Below are 20,980 nucleotides of genomic sequence, written 5' to 3'. Positions count from 1 at the left end.
CAGTCTGGGCTATATTATGAGACCTTGTCATAGAAAAACCAAGGAAAAATTAATTAAAAATTTTATTGCCTTTTTATTTATTTACTTCGTGTGCACACAAGTATGTATGCTTGTGTGTGGACATCGGAGGGCAGCCTGTAGAAGCTCCTTCTCTCCTTTACCGTATGGGTCCTTGGAATCAAAATCTGGGTATTGGTCTTAGCATCATGTGTTATGACTCTCTGAACCATCTCACTAAAATATGACTCTAGAAAGAAGCGAAACATGTGCTCAATTATGTTCACAGCAGCATTGCTCGTCACAGCTAGAACCTGGAAACAACCTAAATTCCCCTTGACCGAAGAATGGATAAGGAAAATGTGGTACATTTACACAATGAAGTACTACACAACAGAAAAAAGAAACAATGACATCTTAAAATTTGCAGGCAAATAGATGCATCTAGAAAACATCATACTGAGTGAGGTAACTCAGACCCAGAAAGACAAACATCATATATACTTTCTCATAAGTGGCTTTTAGACATAAAGCAAAGAAAACCAGCCTACAATTCACAATCCCAGAGAACCTAGACAATAATGAGGGACCGAAGAGAGACATGCATGGATCTAATCTACATGGGAAGTAGAAAAGGACAATATCTCCTGAGTAAATTGGGAGCATGGGGACCATGGGAGAGGGTTGAAGAGGGGAGGGGAGAGGCAGGGAGGGGAGTAGAGAAAAATGTAGAGCTTAATATAATCAATAAAAAATAAGGTGAAACTTCTTGGGAAATGGAGATTAAGTGGGAGTAAATTTAAGCATCTTAGAAATTTATCATGTGTGCACACACATGTATAACCTATACACACATAAACACCATTTCTGTTTGATAAGCTAAGTGTGGCCTACCTCAGTCTCTGTAGAGAAAAGCAAGGGAAAAGAAGAGCAAATCAGCAAAAGGATGTTTCTGCCATCGGATTGTTAGTTGACTCATTTCTTGGCAGAGGCTGTCCATGGGAAGGCATCACTGGACGGGAGACCCAGGATGGCTGAGTTCCAGCTCCGACTCTTGTGATGATGAGTCTGTGTATCAGGTCCACACCCAGAAAATGTTACCGTGGTGTTTTTAAGTTTAGAGGTCTGGGAAGGAGCTCACAGAATATTATGGAGGTTCTAAGTCCTAAAATGTTACAGGGTTCAACATCCGAGGCAGACAGAGTTGGTTCAAAAGCTGCCTCTCCTTTGCTATTCTTGGTGGATGTTTTAGGACAGAGCCCACATGCTGGCACTCAGGAGGAGAGCTGTTGCTGTGACCTGGAGTTATAGCATGCTAAGCTCGACTTTCCACACAGACAACCTGACTTAGCCTATGTGACTACTTATTGGACGTTTTACAATTTTATTTATTTGGCTCCTTCCGTGGATTTCATAATTTAATTTCATATCATTTTTTCTTAGCATTGCTTTGGATCCCATCAAGTCCTTAAGAGCAGGCAGAAACACACAGGGCTCCATTAGACTCCACTCCAGGGTTTTAGCTGATATGGTTATAGTTTTCCCAGAACACATGACTGTCCCGAAAACGGCTTTTCTTTTTCCAAGTCATTCTAAGCCAGAGATGTCGTCATTAACGTCCTGAGAATCTCCAAAGTAAGACAAAAAGTAAAGAATATATGCAACACCTCAAAATGTTGAAAATATATAGCACCTAAAATTGTATAATTGCTGGGGCTGGAGAGATGGTTCAGTGGTTAGAGCACTGGACACTCTCCCAGAGGACCCGGGATAAATTCCTAGCAGCCATGTGGCAGCTCATAGCCACCTGTACCTCTAGTTCCAGAAGATTCAACACCCTCTTCTGTCCTCTTTGGGCACCAGGCTCACAAGTGTGGCCATGTTTGTGAAGGATTGTCTTGATTGATGATTGACGTGGGAGCACACAATCCACTGTGGAAGGCATTATTCCTTAGGCAGGGGTTCTGGGCTGTATAAGAAAGCCAGCTAAACATGAGCAGGAGAATAAGCTGGAGAGTGAGCCAGGAAGCAGCATTCCTTCCTTCATGGTTCCTACCATGGCCTCCCGCAGAGATGGATTATGACATAAACATGTAAGCCAAATCCAAATTTTTTTATTTGCTTTTTTTTTTTTTTTTTTTTTTTTGGTCAGACTGTTTGCATCACGACAACAGAACGAAACTTAAATAGTCCAAAATGCAGTATAGTTTAACAACATCACTGAAACCCCCAACCTTCCTGGCACTTTCCCTGTCTCCTTGCCTGTGGGTGTGGTGATGGTAATCAGGGTTGTTAAGTTCCTTGGTGATGTCTGCAATATTCTGTGAGCATGGTACACCGAAGACACTGTTATACTGGGAGGGGCAACAAGCCTACTTCAGTGATAGGCCAGAGGAGGGTTCCTGAGTGCGAGAAAGTTTATTTCCAGGTGACCTAGGCTAGGGTGAGCACACCAAGGTACCTGGCCCCTCACTTTAACGAGGCTGCGCATTCACACAGGGGTCATGCACGTGGAGATTGGGGCAGGGGGGGGGAGAGAGAGAGAGAGAGAGAGAGAGAGAGAGAGAGAGAGAGAGAGAGAGAGAGAGAGAGAGAGAGAGAGAGAGAGAGATTCCCAGGAGGGCCAACTTGGAAAAAAGTCACAGCGAGGTTCGTGCCGGAAAGCAGGCAACCAGCCACAAACCCAGGAATTTTGGAAGAGTGAGAGTTTGGGCAGGAGCGAGCCACATCACGTGAAGAAGCCGAGAAGCTTGTCTTTGTTGTGTGGACTGTTTCTAACTTTAGGCCACTAAATTCCAGCCGTTTCACAGCTCAACAGGGCTCCCTACCGTTTCTCATTCCCGCAGCGCTCAAAGAGGAACAATTCCAGGGTGCCAAGGTGGAAAGAGCAGAGGAGAGACAAGACACTCCCAGTGGGGCACAAGATCCTAGCGAATCGACCCTTTTCCCTTTTTATACGGACTGTGACCCCAGCCCACAGTACAGAGCTGCTCCGATTCATGGCGGGCCTCCGCCCCTCAGTTAAACATTGCTGGAAACGTCCCTCATAGAAACACCCAGAGATGTCGTTTCCATGGTGATTTTAAATCGCACCGGCTTGACAAGCAAGATTAATCATCACACAATCCACAGCCCCAAACAGTAGCCCCTCATCGGCACCCCAGGGAGCAAACCTCGCCAGAAACCATCCCTACAGATGCCTTGATATTGGACTCAGGCTTCAAAGCATGAGAAAATTCATTTCGGTCATTTAGGCCACCCGATCTGTGGTGCTCTGTGGCAAGCCTAGTAGACTATTATCAGAAGGGAAATGCATATCATATATTCTCCTGAAACACGGTGTTTATAGCATTAATTTTTGCTCTTCAAAATATATCTTATTAAATTTGTGTGCATGTGTGTATGTGTTTGGGCATATGTGCGTTACAGCACACCTGAAAATCAAAAGAAACTTTGTAAGAGTTTGTTTTCTTTTTCTAGCTCTTTAAGGGTTCTGGGGAAGAGACTCAAAGCCTAGTCAGGCTTGGCAGTGCGTTTACCCCCTGAGCCATCTTGCTGGCCCCTAATTTTAGCTCTTGACCCTCAATAATCTAATCTCTGAGTCTATTATTTGTGCAGGAATACAAAGCTACTTTGAAACTTACAAGAGTTGACTTGGTTGTTCTGTTGCTTGTTTGTTCTGCAAAGTTGTGGAAACAGCCACCCTCCGAGGCCTGGAATCGAGGGGTGGGGGTCACAGCACAGGGGAACAGTGCAGCAGAGTGGCGGGAAATGCTGCTTTTCTCAACTGAAAAGACAGGCTGAGTCAGAGAGCATCGTCTTCCTCGGCTCCTCCCTTTCTCTCTTCCGAGTGAAAGTAGAGAGGCACTCAGCCTCAGGATTCCTTTCCTGAGGAAATATTTTGTAACAAATATTCCAGAAGAGTTCAGGGACAGTCTAGGCACTTCTCCAGTGCCATTTGTCTCGGTCTGACCAAGGCCTGAAGATGGACACTGTGGTTCTGGCTCCTAGGGGTTCAGAGCAACGATGTTGGGGAGCTGGCTTACTCCCATGCAGGAGAGCCAATTAGCAACTTTCGGGAAATTTAATGAAATGATGGCGAAGTAAAAAGGCTCAGCAGGCCAAGTGGTTGCCACACAAGCCTGATGACCTGAATTTGACCCCAGACCCACAGAAGGAAGGAGAGAACCAGCTCCACAAGGGTATCCTTTGAGCCCACAGAACAGTGCAGCCCATGCGCCCACCACATTTTACACAAACACGATGCTAACAACAAATATTTAAATAAAGGATGGAGCTCTGGCTCAGTGGTTAAGAACACTTGTTGCCCTTCCAGAGGACCTGGGCTCAATTCCTAGGATTCATCTGCTGGCTCACATTGTTTGTAACTACAGTCTCAGGAGATCTGACACCCTCTTCTGGGCTTCCCTGGGCATCAGGTGTGTAAGTGGTGCCAGACATACCTGTAGTAAGGAGGGAGGTCGCTTCTCGGTTCCTGGCTGCCTGGCTAGCTTAGACCTGGAACAATCACACAGAAACGGTATTAATTAAATCACTGTTTGGCCCATTAGCTCTAGTTTCTTATTGGCTAACTCTTACATATTAATTTAACCCATTTCTATTAATCTGTATATTGCCACGTGACTGTGGCTTACCCGGTAAAGTTCCGGCGTCTGTCTCCTGCAGGGCTTCATGGCTTCTCTCTCACTCCACCTCCTTTTCCCCAGCATTCAGTTTAACATATTATTTAAGGACTTATTTTCTGTAGACAATCTAGCTGGGCAGGTTTAGTTCCAGCATTTGGGAGGCAAAGACAGGTGGGCCTCTGTGAGTTTGAAGCCAGCCAAAACTACAGAGTGAGCTTCATGACAGCCTCAGCTATGTAATAGAGAGATTCTATCTCAAAACAAGACGAAACAGAACAAGGCTGGGGGTGGGGGGCGCTCCAACCTTTGGATGGAAGGATGACTCTGGCTGCAGGTTAGTCGTGAGGCAGCTGGGAGAATCAGGAGATACAGGTGTGCAGGGCCACATGGAGGTTGGTGGAGGTGTTAGTAACGTTCTATTTCTTTTTCTGACTGATACGCGATATATATGAACACACACTTGTGGTGTAGATAAGAAATGCCCCCAGAGGCTCATGTATTTGATACCTTGTCTCCAGTGGGCATGGCTGTTTGGGGAGGCTCTGGAACCTTCAGGAGATGCGACCTTGCTGGAGAAAGTCCTCTCAGGGGGCGGGATTTGAGGGTTGACAGCCCTGCTTCCCGCTTTCTTTCGGGTTCCTGTGTGTGAATGGAGGATGTGGTCAGGCAGTTTCCTGCTCCAGCGGCTGTGCTGTCCCACTGTCCTGGACTCTAACCTTCCGGAGCCGTAAGCCAGGGTAAACTGTCTTTTGTAAGTTGCCTTGGTTGTAACATCTATCACAGCAACAGGAGAGTTGCTGTGACAACACACAAACACGTAATTTGGGATCGTGTACATTTTTAGTGAAATTTTTTATTCCTAAAAATGTATCTATATATCTGCAGTTTTCTTTAATATGTGAACTTTGTGGGGGGACTTTTTTGGGTTGAAACAGGATTCTCTACATAACCCTGGCTGTCCTAGAACTCATCATGCAGATCAAGCTTTGAATCCACAGAGAGCTGTCTGTCTCTGCCTCCAGCAACCTTTTTTCTTTTCTTTTCTTTTTTTTTTTTAGTTACAAAATCCCAAAATGCAGATAAAGCGAAGGAAAAAAATCTTGTAAAGGAAACTTCCCCAGGGTAAATATTCTTATGAATTTCATGTGTATATTTTTAAATGTACGCTAGGCTTCAGGGCGCATATATCTGTAGAAATACACAGTCTATTTTTATGGGAGGTGTAAGTTAGCACACGTGATATAACCGCCGGCATTTTGCCTTTTCTCTTCCCTTTCAGAATCCCTTCTAGCAAGGTCTCCACAGAAGCACACGGCATGCGTCTGTTGTGGTGGTCTTTTTATTAGTCATTTCACAGTGTGATGTGATCGGGGAACTTTATTTTGCTTGAGTCTACACCTGAGGCAGAAGTGAGGTCATGTAATAGTAACAGTTTTAGATCTTGCCAGCTTGTCACAAAAATTCTGTTTTTACGTTCGTGCAGCCTGTCCCGCGTGAGCTGATGGAATGCTCTGAATTGTGTTTCTAGACGCCGGCATTCAGCTGGATGCAGTGGCCGCTACGGTAAAAAGTTCTAGTCCCTGTGACTTAGGGGAGAGAGTCTTAAGCAGGCAGTTAAGTGTTCTGCTTCAGAGGCTTCCCTCTGCTTCCACGTGCAGCTCACTGGCCAGAGCCAGCTGCACGGTTCTAATTTATGCACGAGGAGGTGGGAAGCGAATCGGGCACCCAGAGGGAGAAATCAGGCCTATTTGGCACCTGCGCTAATGACTTCCTTACCACATTCATAGTCCGATGCCTTTTTCCTTTCTTAAATTGAATAAAAGATTTAATTTTTAACCACACACATATGTGTCTGGGTATGAGCATGCCAGTGCGGGTCTCTGTGGAGACCAGAAGCAAATGCCAAAACTCCCGTGAGCTGCCAGAGGCGAGTGTGGGAACTGAACCTGGGTCCCCTGGAAGAGGAACCAGGGCTCTTAAACCCCTGAGCCATCTTCCAAGCCTGATCTGCTTTTATCATTGTGCTTTCTTAGGTTTAGATCTCTAATTTCTCTGTCCCCCCCCCACACCATGGTGTGTCTGGCACACAAATGCATGGCATAAGTTTGCTAGCATCAATGACTGAAAAGCCATTTTGTGAACAATTCTGTGTGCTGGGCTAAGGGTGTGGCTCAGTTGGTAGAGTGCCTACCGTGCTAACCACATCCTGGGTTTGATCTCAAGCACAGTATGGATTTGGCGTAGTGGTGCATGCCCTTTAGTCCTAGCACCAAATAGACGGAGGCAGGACAAGCACAGGGTTGTGGTCATTTTCGGCTACATAGGAAGTTCCAGCCCAGCCTGGGGTACATGACACCCTGTCTCCAAAACAACAAGGCTAGAGAAGTGACGTGACTCAGTGCTTGAGAGTGCAGGCTCCTCTCTCAGAGAACCCGAGCTTGGTTCCCGGCACCCACCCTGGGCAGATTACAGCCACCTGCCACCTTAGCTCCTGGGAATTCAACACCCTCTTCTGGCCTCTAAGGGAATCACCACACTCAAGGAATACTCCATACACAATACACACAACACACACACAGAGGCACCAATCAAAAATAATCCTTTTTAAAAGGAAGAAAAATAATTCTATTTGGTTTCAAGCAACACAGACCAAAACTGTGAAAGCGGAACACCTGAACAGGAGGGTTTGCTTGTTGTCTCATGAAGAAGCTAAAGGGAGGCATCAGTTCCAACCATGGCTGGTGCCTAGAATGTCATCAAACTCCCAGCCTCCCTTATGTGTTGTTCAACAGTTCCTTAACATGTAACCACCTCTGGCTACAAAGAAAAGTTGAAGAGAAAGAAAAATTTTTAAAAGAACACATCACCATAATGGTATATAGAGAGAGTTTGTGTCTGAATCTATGTTTTTTTGAGCTTTCTGTAAATATTTTCATGATAAGTTATGTATACGTGTGTTTCACTTGCCAAATATTTAGTAAAAGGCGGGTATAGTTCCTACTTGGCTTGACTTTAAAAAATACTCATTTTTCATGGTTGTATCTGTTTTGTTCTCTGCTTGCCAAGTTTTCTTAAAGATCTAGCATTTCAACTCTGGTTTTTCTTCCTAAAGCCTCGTCCTCCATTCTCTCTGTAACTGGCAATATCACCAGCTCTGCTGTTTCAATCACAAAGCAGAACAAAGCTACAAACTCTCTCACCCCCATCCAGCAAGTTCCCCAGGATCCTCCCAGCGTGCATTTAGAGTCTTATCAGGTCACTTCCTCCTCTCCTGCTCCCCTCGTCCTGTTCCGATGCAACATCTCCAGCTAGGACAATATCCGGAGTCACCTGCCTGGATTCCCTGCCTCCACATTGCCTGCCCTCCCTCACCAGCTGCTTGCCACACAGCTATCAGGGTAGTTCTCAGCTCCCCTCCTCCCGGCTGTCCAGTGGCTTCCCAGAAGAAGGCAGAATAAACTCCAACCCCTCCCTGTGGCCTACAGTTCCTGTACCGCTGACTTCTAATAACGCTGTCTTATCTCCCCCAGAATTCCCTTGTTTGACGAGGTTCCCGCAGCAGCCCCGCGCTGGCTGTAACCTTTGTAGCACTAGGGCCTTTGCTCTCACTTCTGATCCACATTTGACTTTGCCTGTCACCTTCTCTGTGACGCCAGTCGCTGGAGAGTCCCATCTGTTGCCGGCTCTTTTTAGTCAACCGCCTCTCCCCAGTAGCACTTTTGATCATCAGATATGATACGGTTTGTGTATTTTCTCTTCTGCTTCCTGCTTTCTCTTGAAAGGCTCCCCGTAGGCACTTGTATGATTAAATGCCCTATAAATATTTGCAACCAATTGTTTTCTTATTAGGACTGAATTTAACTCATAAATTAGCAGTGAGCTAGTATTTTTTTTTTTTGGCACATTGCACCTCTTCCTGTATTCAGTTATTTTTAAGAACAACTATAAAGATGTATAATTTTCTTCATACAGATTCTGCACATGTATTAGTGAGAATATGTCTGGGTAATTTACAGTTATTATCACTACTGTGGGTGGAAATCTTTCTCCTTATTGTTGGCTAAGAGGAGTACTACCTTCCAGAGTAATAGGTGTGGCTGACTGCAATATGAACTCTTAGTTTGTCATCTTACTCTCTGGGTTTTCTAGATAGACATGCCATCTGTAAATTATTATTATTATTATCATCATCATCATCATCATCATTATTTGAGACAGGGTTTCCTCTGTGTCGCTTTGGCTCTCCTGGAACTCACTCTGTAGACCAGGCTGGCTTCGAACTCAGAGATCTGTGTTCCATCACCTCCCAGCAGGGATGGGTCTTGAAAGCAGAATGGTAGAGATCTTGGTAGGAATAATTTTGCCACCACCACCCGACTGCCATCTGTTGTTGTTGTTAACTGTTCTGTAGATGCAGACTTTTTGATGATTCCCTTACAGTTTTGGGCTTAGTGGTATTGCTAAATTTAATATAAATAATACGTTAATGGCATTTTTATATTAAATTTTGTTTATATGGGTCTGGAGAGATGGCTCAGCAGATAAAAACACACACTAATCTTCCAGAGGACCCAGGTTTGGTTCCCAGCCAAGCTATCTGTAGTTCTAGCTCCATGTATCTGACACTTCCGCCTTCCTGAATTTGTGTGCATAAACACCAACTCAGGCACGTATGTAAACACAACATTAAAAGTAAAATAAATCTTTAGAATTTGAGTTTGATGTTCTGGCTTACAGTTGGGTGGCTAAGTCTCTTTTCCTTCCTTTGTGGAAACCAGGCCTGATGTATGAGCAGGCTGTGTCAGAGACTTGGGTCATCACGAGTCTGGGGCTATGGTTCTGGAGACCATTTGTAGGTGACTGAGAGCAACCGTCAGTAAGGATATGAGGAAGTGCAATGAGCTAACAATCCAAGCTGAGGGAATCGTGGTTAGGCCATCGTTCTGATTCCTGCACATAACTCAGGGAGCAGAGGAAGCCCTCTGAGAATGCCGCTGAAACAGAGAAGGTGTCAAGATGCCCTTCAGGGTCCTTTCTGTTCGAATCCACAAAGAAACATGGCTTCCCAAGAGCAATGTTCCCGAGGTAGGGAAAATTGTGGGTTCCACGAAGCCTCCAGAGGTCAAAGCCTTGACAAAGGTGTTGAATTTGCCCGCACCTCTCTTCAAGGTTTGCTGGCCTCAAACTTAGCACTACTGCAGCCTCCAAGGTCCCTTTGGCCTGAGGGTGAGTCACAGTTTCTCCATGAGTCTTTCTTAGTCACAATGTCCCCTGACCTTCAAGGTCTGGCACATAGTGATCAGTAAATAATTCTCTAATTTCTGGCATAAATGTATCTTCTTAATAAATAATGACTTCTGCCAACTTTTGGAACTAAAAAGAAAAACATGTCGACAACGGGATGGGGGGGAATCCTACAACACAAACTTTCTGTGAACTTTAGATCTCCCTTCTAAGTGTTTGCACCATCAGCCAGAGATGGGTGTGGGGGCACCAGCCTGTGATCCCAACACCGAAGAGATAAAGGAAAAAGCGCCCCAAGTTCAAACAGAGTAAGAAACTTGTGCAGATCCGTGCCTAAAGAAAAGGGTAGAGTTGTGACCAGACGCCAAGACTGAGTGTGAAGTCTGTGCTTGATTTAAAAGCCGGCAAAGTCCAGTGCTTCCCCACACTAAATCTGAGACTCTTCTAATTTTAGAGAGTTCGATCCAAATGCTGAAAGTTCTCATGCTTCAGTTAGACTTAACTGTTTTTATAAACTTATCGTGAATTTTGGCTGCGCTGAGGAAAGACAGCCACTAAAGCAGTCCAAAAGTTGCGTGCAGAATCTTTGATGAATTGATTGTCTTGTCTGACCCTTGCTTCATATTGCTGGAAAAACAAAAAAACAAAGCTCTGAGATCCTGTAGCAGTGGCATAGGACCTAAGGTTGCCCTATTTCTTTAATGATCTACTTTTGGGTATGTGAATATCTGTGTCTATGTCTGTGGGTGCTCTTGGAGGCCAGAAGAGGGCAGTAGATCCCCTGGAGCTGGAGTTAGAGATCACAGAGAGCTACCCCAGTGTGGATGCTGGGAAATGCTCTGACCACTGGGCCGTCTTTCCAGCCCCACACTGCCTAGGTGGCCTGACTTACTGGGTCTCTGTCTCTTTAAGTGTGATAAAATGGGAAAACAACCATTGTACTTTATCCTTTCCTTTATAACGAGTTGTTTTAAAATTCCCTTTGAAATGTCTCATCAGAACTTGTCCACTGGGTGTATTAGGATGCGCACTATTGTTTACTTAAGTGTTTAACTTGGTTGTGTTCTTTGGTATATCCTTTATGGGCTTTGAGGGCTAAACCATATTAATCAGATCAATCTTTTTATAGCTACTATTGTTACTTTCACACTTTTCATAGGACTCTTTGAAGGTATAGGAAAGAATAAGAGAATAATGACTTTGCTTCTGTAAGTTCTAGCTTTTACTTAGATATAATTGCTTTTCCTTAATTCTTGTAGGTAATTTAATTAGAGTACATTAAAAATGGCTGAAGATGAATTTTTTCCTGTGTGGTTATGTGAGCAAACACTGCATCTCATCTTTCATGGTGGAGTTTTGACATTTAGATGGGTTTCAACTAATATCTTTTTTTAAGTTTTAATTTTTTATATTCAAAGGCCCTAAAAAGAAATAAAACAGAAAGTGCTAGCAATCTGAGCAAATGTACGATATCTTTTGGTGTCTAGCAGCAAGTCCTGGGAAAGAAAATTACAGGGTCACCTTTAGCCGGATCAGCAAGTCATTATCTAAGTTTTTGTTCTAGTAAAGCAAGAATTCGAAAGTTAACTTTCTTGACCATAGAGATGCCTTTATGAAAACCTGACAGCCATTTCTTTTGAGTACGTTTTGGTTCCTAAATGTCATTGCTTGTATTTGATGATGAGGGCAGTGACAGTTCATAGTTTCAAAGTCTTTGCTGCTAAGAAGTATAGATTCCAGTCAAAATTACGTGGGCATAAGAGAAACATGCTTTTGTTTTTGTTGTTGTTTCTTCCCCCTGCCCCCAACTAATATCTTGATGCTCTAGACATAGTGTAGGGGCTGGAGAGATGTCTCATTGGTTAAGAACACTTGCAACTATTGCTGAGGACAACAGACCTGAGTTCAGTTCCTGACACCTACATGAATCAGCCCACACCCACCTGGAACTCCAGCTCCAGGGAATCTGATGCTTCTATGTCTACTGCACTCACATATAATATACCCACACACAGAAACAGGGACAGATAAAATCAAAACAGGACAAAAAAATCTAAATCTAAATAAATAAAAATAAATAAATCTTTTTTTCACCACTGTAAATTTTGGCAGAATAGTTCACTTTTGTTAGCTTGCATGTTTGTGTTTTATTTTGTTTGAGATAGAATCTTTGTAGCTTAGGTACCATCAGTTTTAACATTCTCTCTTCCTTCTGTCTCCCCAGTGCTGAGGTTACAGGGTTAAGTCTTCCAGGATGGAATTACTTTTAACAACAGCCAGGAGCATGACACTGTGTCTTCCACAACCACGAAGCTGGAATCAGGGTGCAACACAAATCATCTGGAAGGGGCGGGGCTGCCTTCAAGAAGAGACATCATAAAACAAAAAAAGTCCAAACCCAAGTTATGAGGTAAAAACACGTTTTGTTTCTGTTTTGTTTTTGTTTTTGTTTTTTTTTTTGAAACAGGGTTTCTCTGTGTAGTCCTGACTGTCCTAGAACTCGTCCTGTAGACTAGGCTAGCCTCAAACTCACAGAGAGGCATCTATCTCTGCCTCTGTTGGGATGCAAGCGTGCACCGCCACTGCCTTGCTGTGAAAAACCATGTTTCTTTAGCCTGTTATACAGTCTAGTAATCCAATGCTTAAAAAAATTATTATTCCTGGCCGCTACTCATATATCCTCAGCTGACAAGAAGAAAAAGGGAAGAAAGAAATCAAAAGTGAGAAGGATGAAGGAGAAAAGCAAGGGCGTGGGAGGCCAGGAAAGTGAAAGCAGACAAATGCCCTGACCTTGACACTAATACGTTACTTCCCTGAAGCCGTAAGGGGCCACCAAGCACCTGCTGAGCTCCCACTCTGCCCTCCTTCCATCCTTCCTCTAAGACTAAGACCAAGAGCGGCAGCTGGTCCATTTGAGAAGCCGCTCACTGGCTAAGCATTCACTCCCAATCTTACTCAGGCTTGCTCGCACGGGCTAGTCTAGTCTCAAACGATCGTCACTCTCAAGACCACGCCTCCGTTTTCCGCAGGTCAGTTCCGTTTACTCTTGTTTCCTAATGCGCTCATTTTCAGCATGCCTTCCGCTTTCTCAGTCCGGGTTCAGGCTGAGAGATGAAGTGAGCCCTGGGAGGTGCCAAGTTTGCTCGGAAGGGACCCGCAGCCTCTTCTCTTCTTACTCACCTGCCACGCCCCTTCTCGGCTGGACACAGCATGTACTTTTACCCTCCTCTTTACGACTTCTTTGCTTCCTTACGTTCCTGTTCTCATCTTTACTCGTGCCCAGTCCTAGAGTTAGTTCCTTGAGAGTGCAGCTTGTTTAGGGCATATTCACACTGCCAGTGTTTTGTGTTAGGTACGGAAATGCTGCGTGTCCAATACTAGAGTTTGGTTTCTTGGCTTGCTTGTTTTTTTAAAAACAGTCTTGCTGTATACCTCAGGCTCCTTAAACACTGTCTCCTAGGTGCTAGGATTACAGATGTATACCACGGTGTCCAGCATCGACCTAAGTTTGATGAACATGTGAATAAAACGTGTAAAACTATGTGCGCACCTGAACTAAAGCAAGAAAAATAGACAAACGTGTAGTTCATAACCACACCGGGTTTCAAATGTTTGGATGATTTAAAGATGTTTTTAGGAGAAAAGATTCTCCTCAAAAATAGCAAAACTACATATAAAGTAAATTTTAAAGGTTTTAAATGTTTGTTCTTTTTTTGTTGGTGGGTATATGTGCGAGTGAGTGTGGGCCACGCCTACACAAGCACCTGCTGAGGCCAGAGGAGGGGTTAGATCACTTAAAGCTGGAGTGGTAGACAGTTGTAGCCACCCACAGTGGTGTTTGAAGAGCAACAGGCACTGCTAACTGCTGAACCATCTCTCCAGCTCCCATTTTTAAAGATTGCAAAATATAGTTCAACCTTCAGTTCTTTCCTAAGGGGTGAGGGACTGTTACCTATTTGGGAAACAGCAGATGGTCAGTGCTCACCAGAGTGAACCTGGATGATAGAGATGAAGAACTCTAAAGTGACGGAGACCTGCGTCAACCCCTTTTTTTTGCTGAAGTTGGAAGGGAATCAGTTGGGTTAGCGGTGGTCTGGGTTACACAGCCCTGTGTTGTTGTTGACTCCCTGATGCTGGCTGGCTAGCCAGACTTCATGTATTGCTGGAGTCAAAGATGCCTGAATCAATATCCTTCAATAGTCCTTCATCAGGGTAAGGGATGCTATGGCCCCTCATGGTCCAGCCTTAGCCGTCAGACTGCCTCTCCTGTGCTGTGTTCTCCTTCTGTTTATTTTAACTTTACTGGGAGGGTAGTATCTTAGTTAGGGTTTCTATTGCTGTGAAGGGGCACCACGACCATGGAAACTCTTCTAAAAGAAAACATTTAATTGAGCTGGCTTACAGTATCAGAGGTTTAGTCCATTATCATCATGGAGGGGTAAGACAGCATGCAGGCAGACATGGTGCTGGAGAAGGAACTGAGAGTTCTACATCTTGATCAGAAGGCAACAGGAAGAAGTGACCTGTGGACCACACTGAGTGTAGCTTGAGCAGAGGAAACCTCAAAGCCCACCCCCACAATGACAGACTTCCTCCAACAAGGTCATACCTACAAAGGCCACATCTCCCAATAGTGCCATTCTTTATGAACTTATGGGGGCCAATTACATTCAGATCCCCACAGGGGTGTAATTTGGTGGAACCCTGGGGGAAAGATCCAGTGCAGTGATTGATTTTCTCCAGGATCAAACACTCCCATTCTAATCATCAAATTGTTCCTCATTTGGAAAGGGCTAACATCAGCACTACTTTTACTCATTTTCAAAATGTTTCATATTTATTTGTTGTTCTTGCTTTTGAGACAGGGTTTCTCTGTGTAGCCCAGGCTATCCTGGAACTTACTCTGTAGATCAGGCTGGCCTCGAACTCAGAGATCTGCCTGCCTCTGTATCCTGAGTGTGTAGGTACTAGAAGAGGTCAGAGGTGTTGATTTCCCTGTAGCTGGAGTTGCTGGTTATGAGCTCCTGACACGGGTGCTGGAATTAGAACTCTGGTCCTCTGGAAGAGCACTATGGTGTTCTTGACTGCTGAGCCATCTCTCCAGGCTCTTAGGTATTTTTAAATGTTAGATAATATTTAAAAAATCATCATAAATGAGAGGAAAACATCAGCTACATGGTGGCTCTCTAGAGTATCTTTTCACATTTATTTAATGTAAGGTTACCTTGGCATCCCTGCTTACACCCTGCATTGATCCGTGAGTACAAGCAGCAGATATGAACCTAGATCCACCAGTCTCCTCATGGGCACCTTTAGGGATGTGGGTGGCAACAGTGTCAGTTCTGGCAGAAGATATGGCCCTGAGAAGAAAGGTCACAGATTGGACTCTGCCTTTCTTCACTGAGTCCTGAGTGCCTGTTGCTCTGGACCAGGCTGCACTTCTAAGAACTAGAAGCGCTTGGTGGGTGAAAACGTTGCTTTCTCTAAATTGGGAGCTTGAGAGAGCCATCTCTGGTGACTCATAGCTGTAATCCCAGCACCTGGGAGGCTAACGTCAGAGGACCATGGGAGAGTCCAGAGGAGCCTTTGCTACATTGTGACTTTCAGACAATGTGGGCTACACAGTGAGATCCTGTTTCAAAACTCAAAAAAGAAAAAAAAAATTGGTTGGTAGAGAGCTTGCCTACTGCACATGAAGCTGTGGGCTGCATCCCACTGACATACAAATCTTTATTCCAGTTTGTGGGAGGCTGAAGTAGGCAGATCTCTGTGAGTCGGAGGTCAGCCTGGTCTCCATAAGATGTTTCAGGCCAGCCAGGTCAACACAGTGAGATCCTGTGTGAAATAAATAAATAAAAACAAACAAAAAAAATAATTCAAGATCATCTTCAGTTGCCCAGCTAATTTGAGGCTAGCCTGAGTTACATGAAACTTTTGTCTGAAGAAGAAAAGAATTAAAGAAACTAAACTAAGTAAACTAAACAAGGGACTCTACCTGTGTTTTGGGAGAGGACCAAAGGATCAAACATTTGTAGGCTCAGGACGATTAGCAGGGGGAAGAAATTGTTCTGCTCCATTGTCATGTGCTCATTGCACTAAGATGTTCTGCCCCGAGAAGGGACCTGTGCTTTAGTGGTAAAGGCAAGGACATAGCAGCATCCTCACTGTGGTCTGGATACACGGAAGGATGCCGGAGCACCAACAGGACATCGCGTGAGATCACATTAGTGAGTCTGATACAAAGAAAACGTCTAACTTTTCTGTTACATTTAGCTTATTCAGAGCACTGGAGTGGGAGAAAGGTCGAGTGGCATGCAGAGTCCCCAGCTCACCTGAGGAAGAGCATCCTTCTTGCATCCTGAACCTGGATCCTTTCTTTCTGTGATGTTGCTGAATTTGATCAGCTCATTCCAGTTCAGTTCCTTCCAACATGTCTTTTTTTTTTTTTTCTCAAAGCCTTTAAGGCTAGAAGGAAGTTTGGAGGGACAAAAAACCAAAACCAAACCATCAACCACAGTTCCAAGAATCCCATTTAACTGCTCATTTAACCCCGCCTGCTGCGCGCTATGGCTCTGTTTGCATGCATTCCTCCCCTTGCACAGATGTATATCTACGATGCACCTGTTTCTGTTGACTCGGCGGCTGCTATCATTCCTAGCATCTTCTTAGAACGAGGGTGTTCTATTTCATGCCCACAATTCCACCGTTTCCCGCAAGAAGTTTACCACTGATGACCAATGGTGGTGTGCATCTCTGAGCACATATGCACACACAGGCCAGGGACTGATTTTGGATGCCTTCCTCTGCTTTATTTATTTCTCCAGATAACTTCTCACTGAGTCTGGAGATTGCCATTTCAGCTAGATTGGGTGGCCAGAGAGCCCCCACCCAGCTTTTTACCCTCTGCCCATCCACCCCAGATTGGGGTTACAGACATGTGCTGTTGCGCCGGCTTTTATGCTTGGGAATCTGAATTCAGACCCTCATTCCTACACATCAAGCACTTTGTCCGCTGAGACATCTCCTGAGTCCCAGCCAATGTAATAAATACTCCATAACCAACTTCCCTAATACTTACGCTTACATATTTATATATTTGTATATTTATCCTCTTTTTGAAACCAGTCTCACTAGGTCTCCCTAGCTGGTCTAGGAGCTTGCTGTGTAGACCAGACTGGTCTCTAACTAACAGAGATCCATCCACCTTGCTGGTGTTGTTTCGTTGATTTATTATTTTATTAACTGGTATTTTTGTGAAGCATCGTTTACAGGACCGCACGCTACACTTTTACTGTCCTCCGCTCTGCCTTTTCTCCTACTTATTTCTGCTTCTTTCATGACATGAACAGATTGAAGACTCTAGCCCTGCCATCTTACTTTGTGTCCAGTTGAGTCAACAAACACAGGCGTATCACAATTAGTTGTACCTGACTTTCTCGTGACACAGATTTGTAAAACAACAACCACCTGTTGCACAAGCTGTTGCTTCTCTATCTCTATCCTGTGTTTTTCCAAGTTTGAAATTCATCTCATGATTCCCCGATGCCTTCTAACTTGAGACAATCTCTGAAGATCCAGATATGTAGCTTTCCTCATGGAATGGGACATTTTCCACTTATGTGCCTTTCATTTGTTTATCTGTCTTTGTCTTCTCTCCAGTGAAAGAGATCTAATTTATCTTTGAGGGCTGGCACCTAGCGAAGTGTGGTTCCCAGAGTAAGCATTCTATCTGTCAACCACACATTCTGCCTGCATACCGATCTTCTGACCGGGTTGCCAGTGGGATCAGTACAACACCTTTCATTGCGGAGACTTAGTGAGTTGGTTAAAAACGTAAATTGTAAACCCATTTACAGACTTTTTTGTTTTATTTTTAATTATGTGAACGTGCATGTGCGTGCCGTGTGTGTGGGTGCTGGGGGAGGCCAGAAGGAGGTGGTAGATCCTCTGGAGTTGGAGTTATAGGTAGTTCAGAAGCTGTCGAAAGGAGGTGGTAGGAACCAAACTCTATTCCTTTGCAAGAGCAGCAAGTCTTCTTAACTGCTGGGCCATCTCTCTAGGTCCTCATTTTTTTTTATATGTGTACTTTTTTTTTGTGCACACAGTAGTTTACCTCAAAACTTTTTTCTTTTTTAAATTTTTTTTTTAGTAAAAATAAAACATGACATCATATGCCTCAAGAAAGTTATTTCATAAAAATCATATTGTTAAGCATTGAGGGGAGCCTTTCCATCTAGAGATTTCATTACTTATTTTTCATTGTTTATTGTTACTCTTAAAAACAAATTGTGTGTGTGCACTTGTGTGTTTGTGTACACTTGCCACCATGGACTTGTGGATGCCAGAGGAAAACTGAGGATTGTCCTCTTCCTCAGTCTCTCTTCTGCATGGGTTCCGGGGTCATGCAGATGCTTGTGTGGCAAATGCCTTCCCCAGGGAGCATCCCAGCCCTAGAGTCCATTCTACAATACTGGGAAATACTTGCAAATTGTTTATTTGTGCTCTGCTGGCCTACTTCTGTCTTCTGAAGAATAAGGCCCCATCCTTGGACTGTGACTGAAGCCGATCCTCTCTCCCTCTTCTTTTTCTCTGAAACTTCCTTTAGTGTTTGCCATTAACCTCTCACTCAGTTTCTCTCTCTCTCTCTCTCTCTCTCTCTCTCTCTCTCTCTCTTCTTTCTTTCTTTCTTTCTTTCTTCCTCTTCCTCTTCCTCTTCTTCTTCTTCTTCTTTTTTTTTTTAAGACAGGCTTTCTCTGTAGTTTCGGAGCCTGTCCTGGAACTAGCTCTTGTAGTTCGCCTACCTCTATCAGAGACGCCTGCCTCTGTCTCCTGAGTGCTGGGGTTAAAGGCGTGTGCTACCACCACCTGGCTCCTATCATGCAGTTTCTAATAGATCTTTTTTTCCCCCTCGCTCTCTCTTTTTATTTTTCCTTGAGACAGGGTTTCTCTGTGTAGCTTTGGCTATCCTGGAACTCACTCTGCATACCAGGCTGGCTTTGAACTCAGAGATCCGCCTGCCTCTGCTCCCTGAGTGCTGGGATTAAAGGTGTGCGCCACCACCATAGGGCTTTAAAATATCTGCTTTTCAAAATAAGTTTTCAGGACTTGGTCTTTGTTTTCTGAGTTCCTTTTTAAAAAATCTTATCCATTTCTTGTTTTAGAATATTAGAATATATATAAGGATATATTTAGAATATTTAGAATATATTTTAGAATATATTTAGAATATTTTTTCGAATATATATATATATATATATATATATATATATATATATATATTCTGCTCTTCCCGCTGCCTTTCTCCAGTGCACCAACCCCGAAGCCTCAGCTTTATCTCACTAGGCCAGTTACCGCTCATCTTCCACCCATTTTCTGTCTCCTAGAATCTCTGTTAAAAACCCCACCCTCAGATGGACTCTGATGACTTTATGTGCTCTTTTTTCCTTTATCATGGCTCTGGTGAAGTTCACTTGCGGTCAGTTTGCCATCTTCAGTCGGTCTGTTTTATTGAAAAGTGTGTGGGTAAAATATTTCCCCAGAGAAATTTGGTTCTGTGAATAGCGTAAAGTTCCCTGCCTGGAAGTGATGCTTTGCTTATGAGACTGAGGTTGGCGGGCTCAAAGTTTCCCACTGAGTAACTGGATAAGAGGAAACATTTAGATACCGAGACGACGATAAACTCTGCAGGTGGTTAGACAGCTCTGATACTTAGTTACAACTGGATAAGATAGTTCTACCAAAGAGTTTAGTTCAAGCTAGTTAAAACCAAAGGTCGTGTCTGTTCTGCGGTGGTGGTCCTGGGAATGTCTTTTTTAGTCTTTGATTTCCTCCAAACGTTTGCACCTGAGAGAATAAAGCTGCAGCATCGGGCCACTCCTAATCCTACTCACTGGCAAAGAATGTCCCCTTTGAGCCACTGTGATACTGGCTGGTTACTCCCACAGATTCCTCAGGATTGGCTGGGACTGCAAATAAAGCTATTTGACTGTAATCAAGTCGATAAGCTACAATATAAACGGAACTGCCAGCCACCTGCTCTCAGGCTACAGATGTGGCGCTTACTTTTTCTCTCTAAACGTTTTCATGCAAGAATTGGGAAGGAACCATTGTCCCCAGCCAGAAGAAAAGAACTTCAAGGAAGAAAAATCCCAAAATGGGATTGCTGAATTCTAAAAATCCCAAAGGCAAACAAGCCCATATTCTTCTTCTGGGACTCGACTCGGCTGGGAAATCTACTCTGCTTTACAGGTTAAAGCTTGCTGAGACTCTCACGACCATCCCAACCATCGGCTTCAACGTGGAAATGGTCCAGCTGGATACTGATCTTCCGCTCACTGTGTGGGATGTCGGAGGGCAGGAGAAGATGCGAACGGTCTGGGACTGCTACTGTGAGAACGCAGACGGGCTGGTGTATGTGGTGGACTGTTCCGATGGCAAGCAGAGACTCAAGGACTCCTGCAAAGAGTTTAAGCACATTTTGCAGAATGAACACATCAAAAATGCGCCGGTCGTCATATTAGCCAACAAACAAGACTTGCCCGGAGCTCTGAGTGCCGAGGAGATCACCAGGATATTCAAGGTGAAGAAGCTGTGTAGCAACCGGTGCTGGTACGTGCAACCCTGCTGCGCTGTCACTGGAGAAGGGCTGGATGCCGGGTTCAGGAAATTGACTGAGTTTGTGAAAAGCCACCTGAAGGCCAGAGACGCCTGAAGACCTTAACATTCTTCAAGCAGAAATGAGGCTGTGGAACCGTCCCGGCCTCTGAAAGACAATGACGAAGTGGAAATGGGAATTCTGTTTTATTTCCCATGAGAACTGAAAAAAGTGAGTTACAGACTTAGTACATTTTCCCGGAGATTAATTTTACCCCGTCCAGCTAAAGATGGAACTTTATAGCGAACTATGGGGTAATGGTCATTGAGATGGAAGAATTTGTATTTTGAAAAGGTTAATGTGTTGGATGATTTGAAAGTCATATTTAGAACCAGATAAATGTTTATTAATTTTCTACGACCAGTAGAATAATATCTGTCTGCTTATACAGTCAGGACTCTTTCAAATGGTTCCCAGCCATTGCACTGCTGCAGGTATT

The 20,980-nt window shown here is 44.1% G+C and overlaps 1 protein-coding gene across 1 annotated transcript; it reads left to right on the top strand.

The window, feature by feature from the left end:
* The first annotated feature begins 20,040 nt into the window (after positions 1–20,040).
* Positions 20,041–20,598, top strand: Arl14 (ADP ribosylation factor like GTPase 14). The gene has a single exon (XM_057756724.1). It carries the CDS (start codon positions 20,041–20,043, stop codon positions 20,596–20,598), a length of 558 nt encoding a protein of 185 aa, XP_057612707.1.
* The last annotated feature ends 382 nt before the right edge of the window (positions 20,599–20,980 follow it).

This window comes from Chionomys nivalis, chromosome 24 (genome assembly GCF_950005125.1).
Source record: "Chionomys nivalis chromosome 24, mChiNiv1.1, whole genome shotgun sequence".
NCBI lineage: Eukaryota > Metazoa > Chordata > Mammalia > Rodentia > Cricetidae > Chionomys > Chionomys nivalis.
Note: the sequence above shows the minus strand (reverse complement) of the source record. Positions and strands in the feature narration are given on the sequence as shown.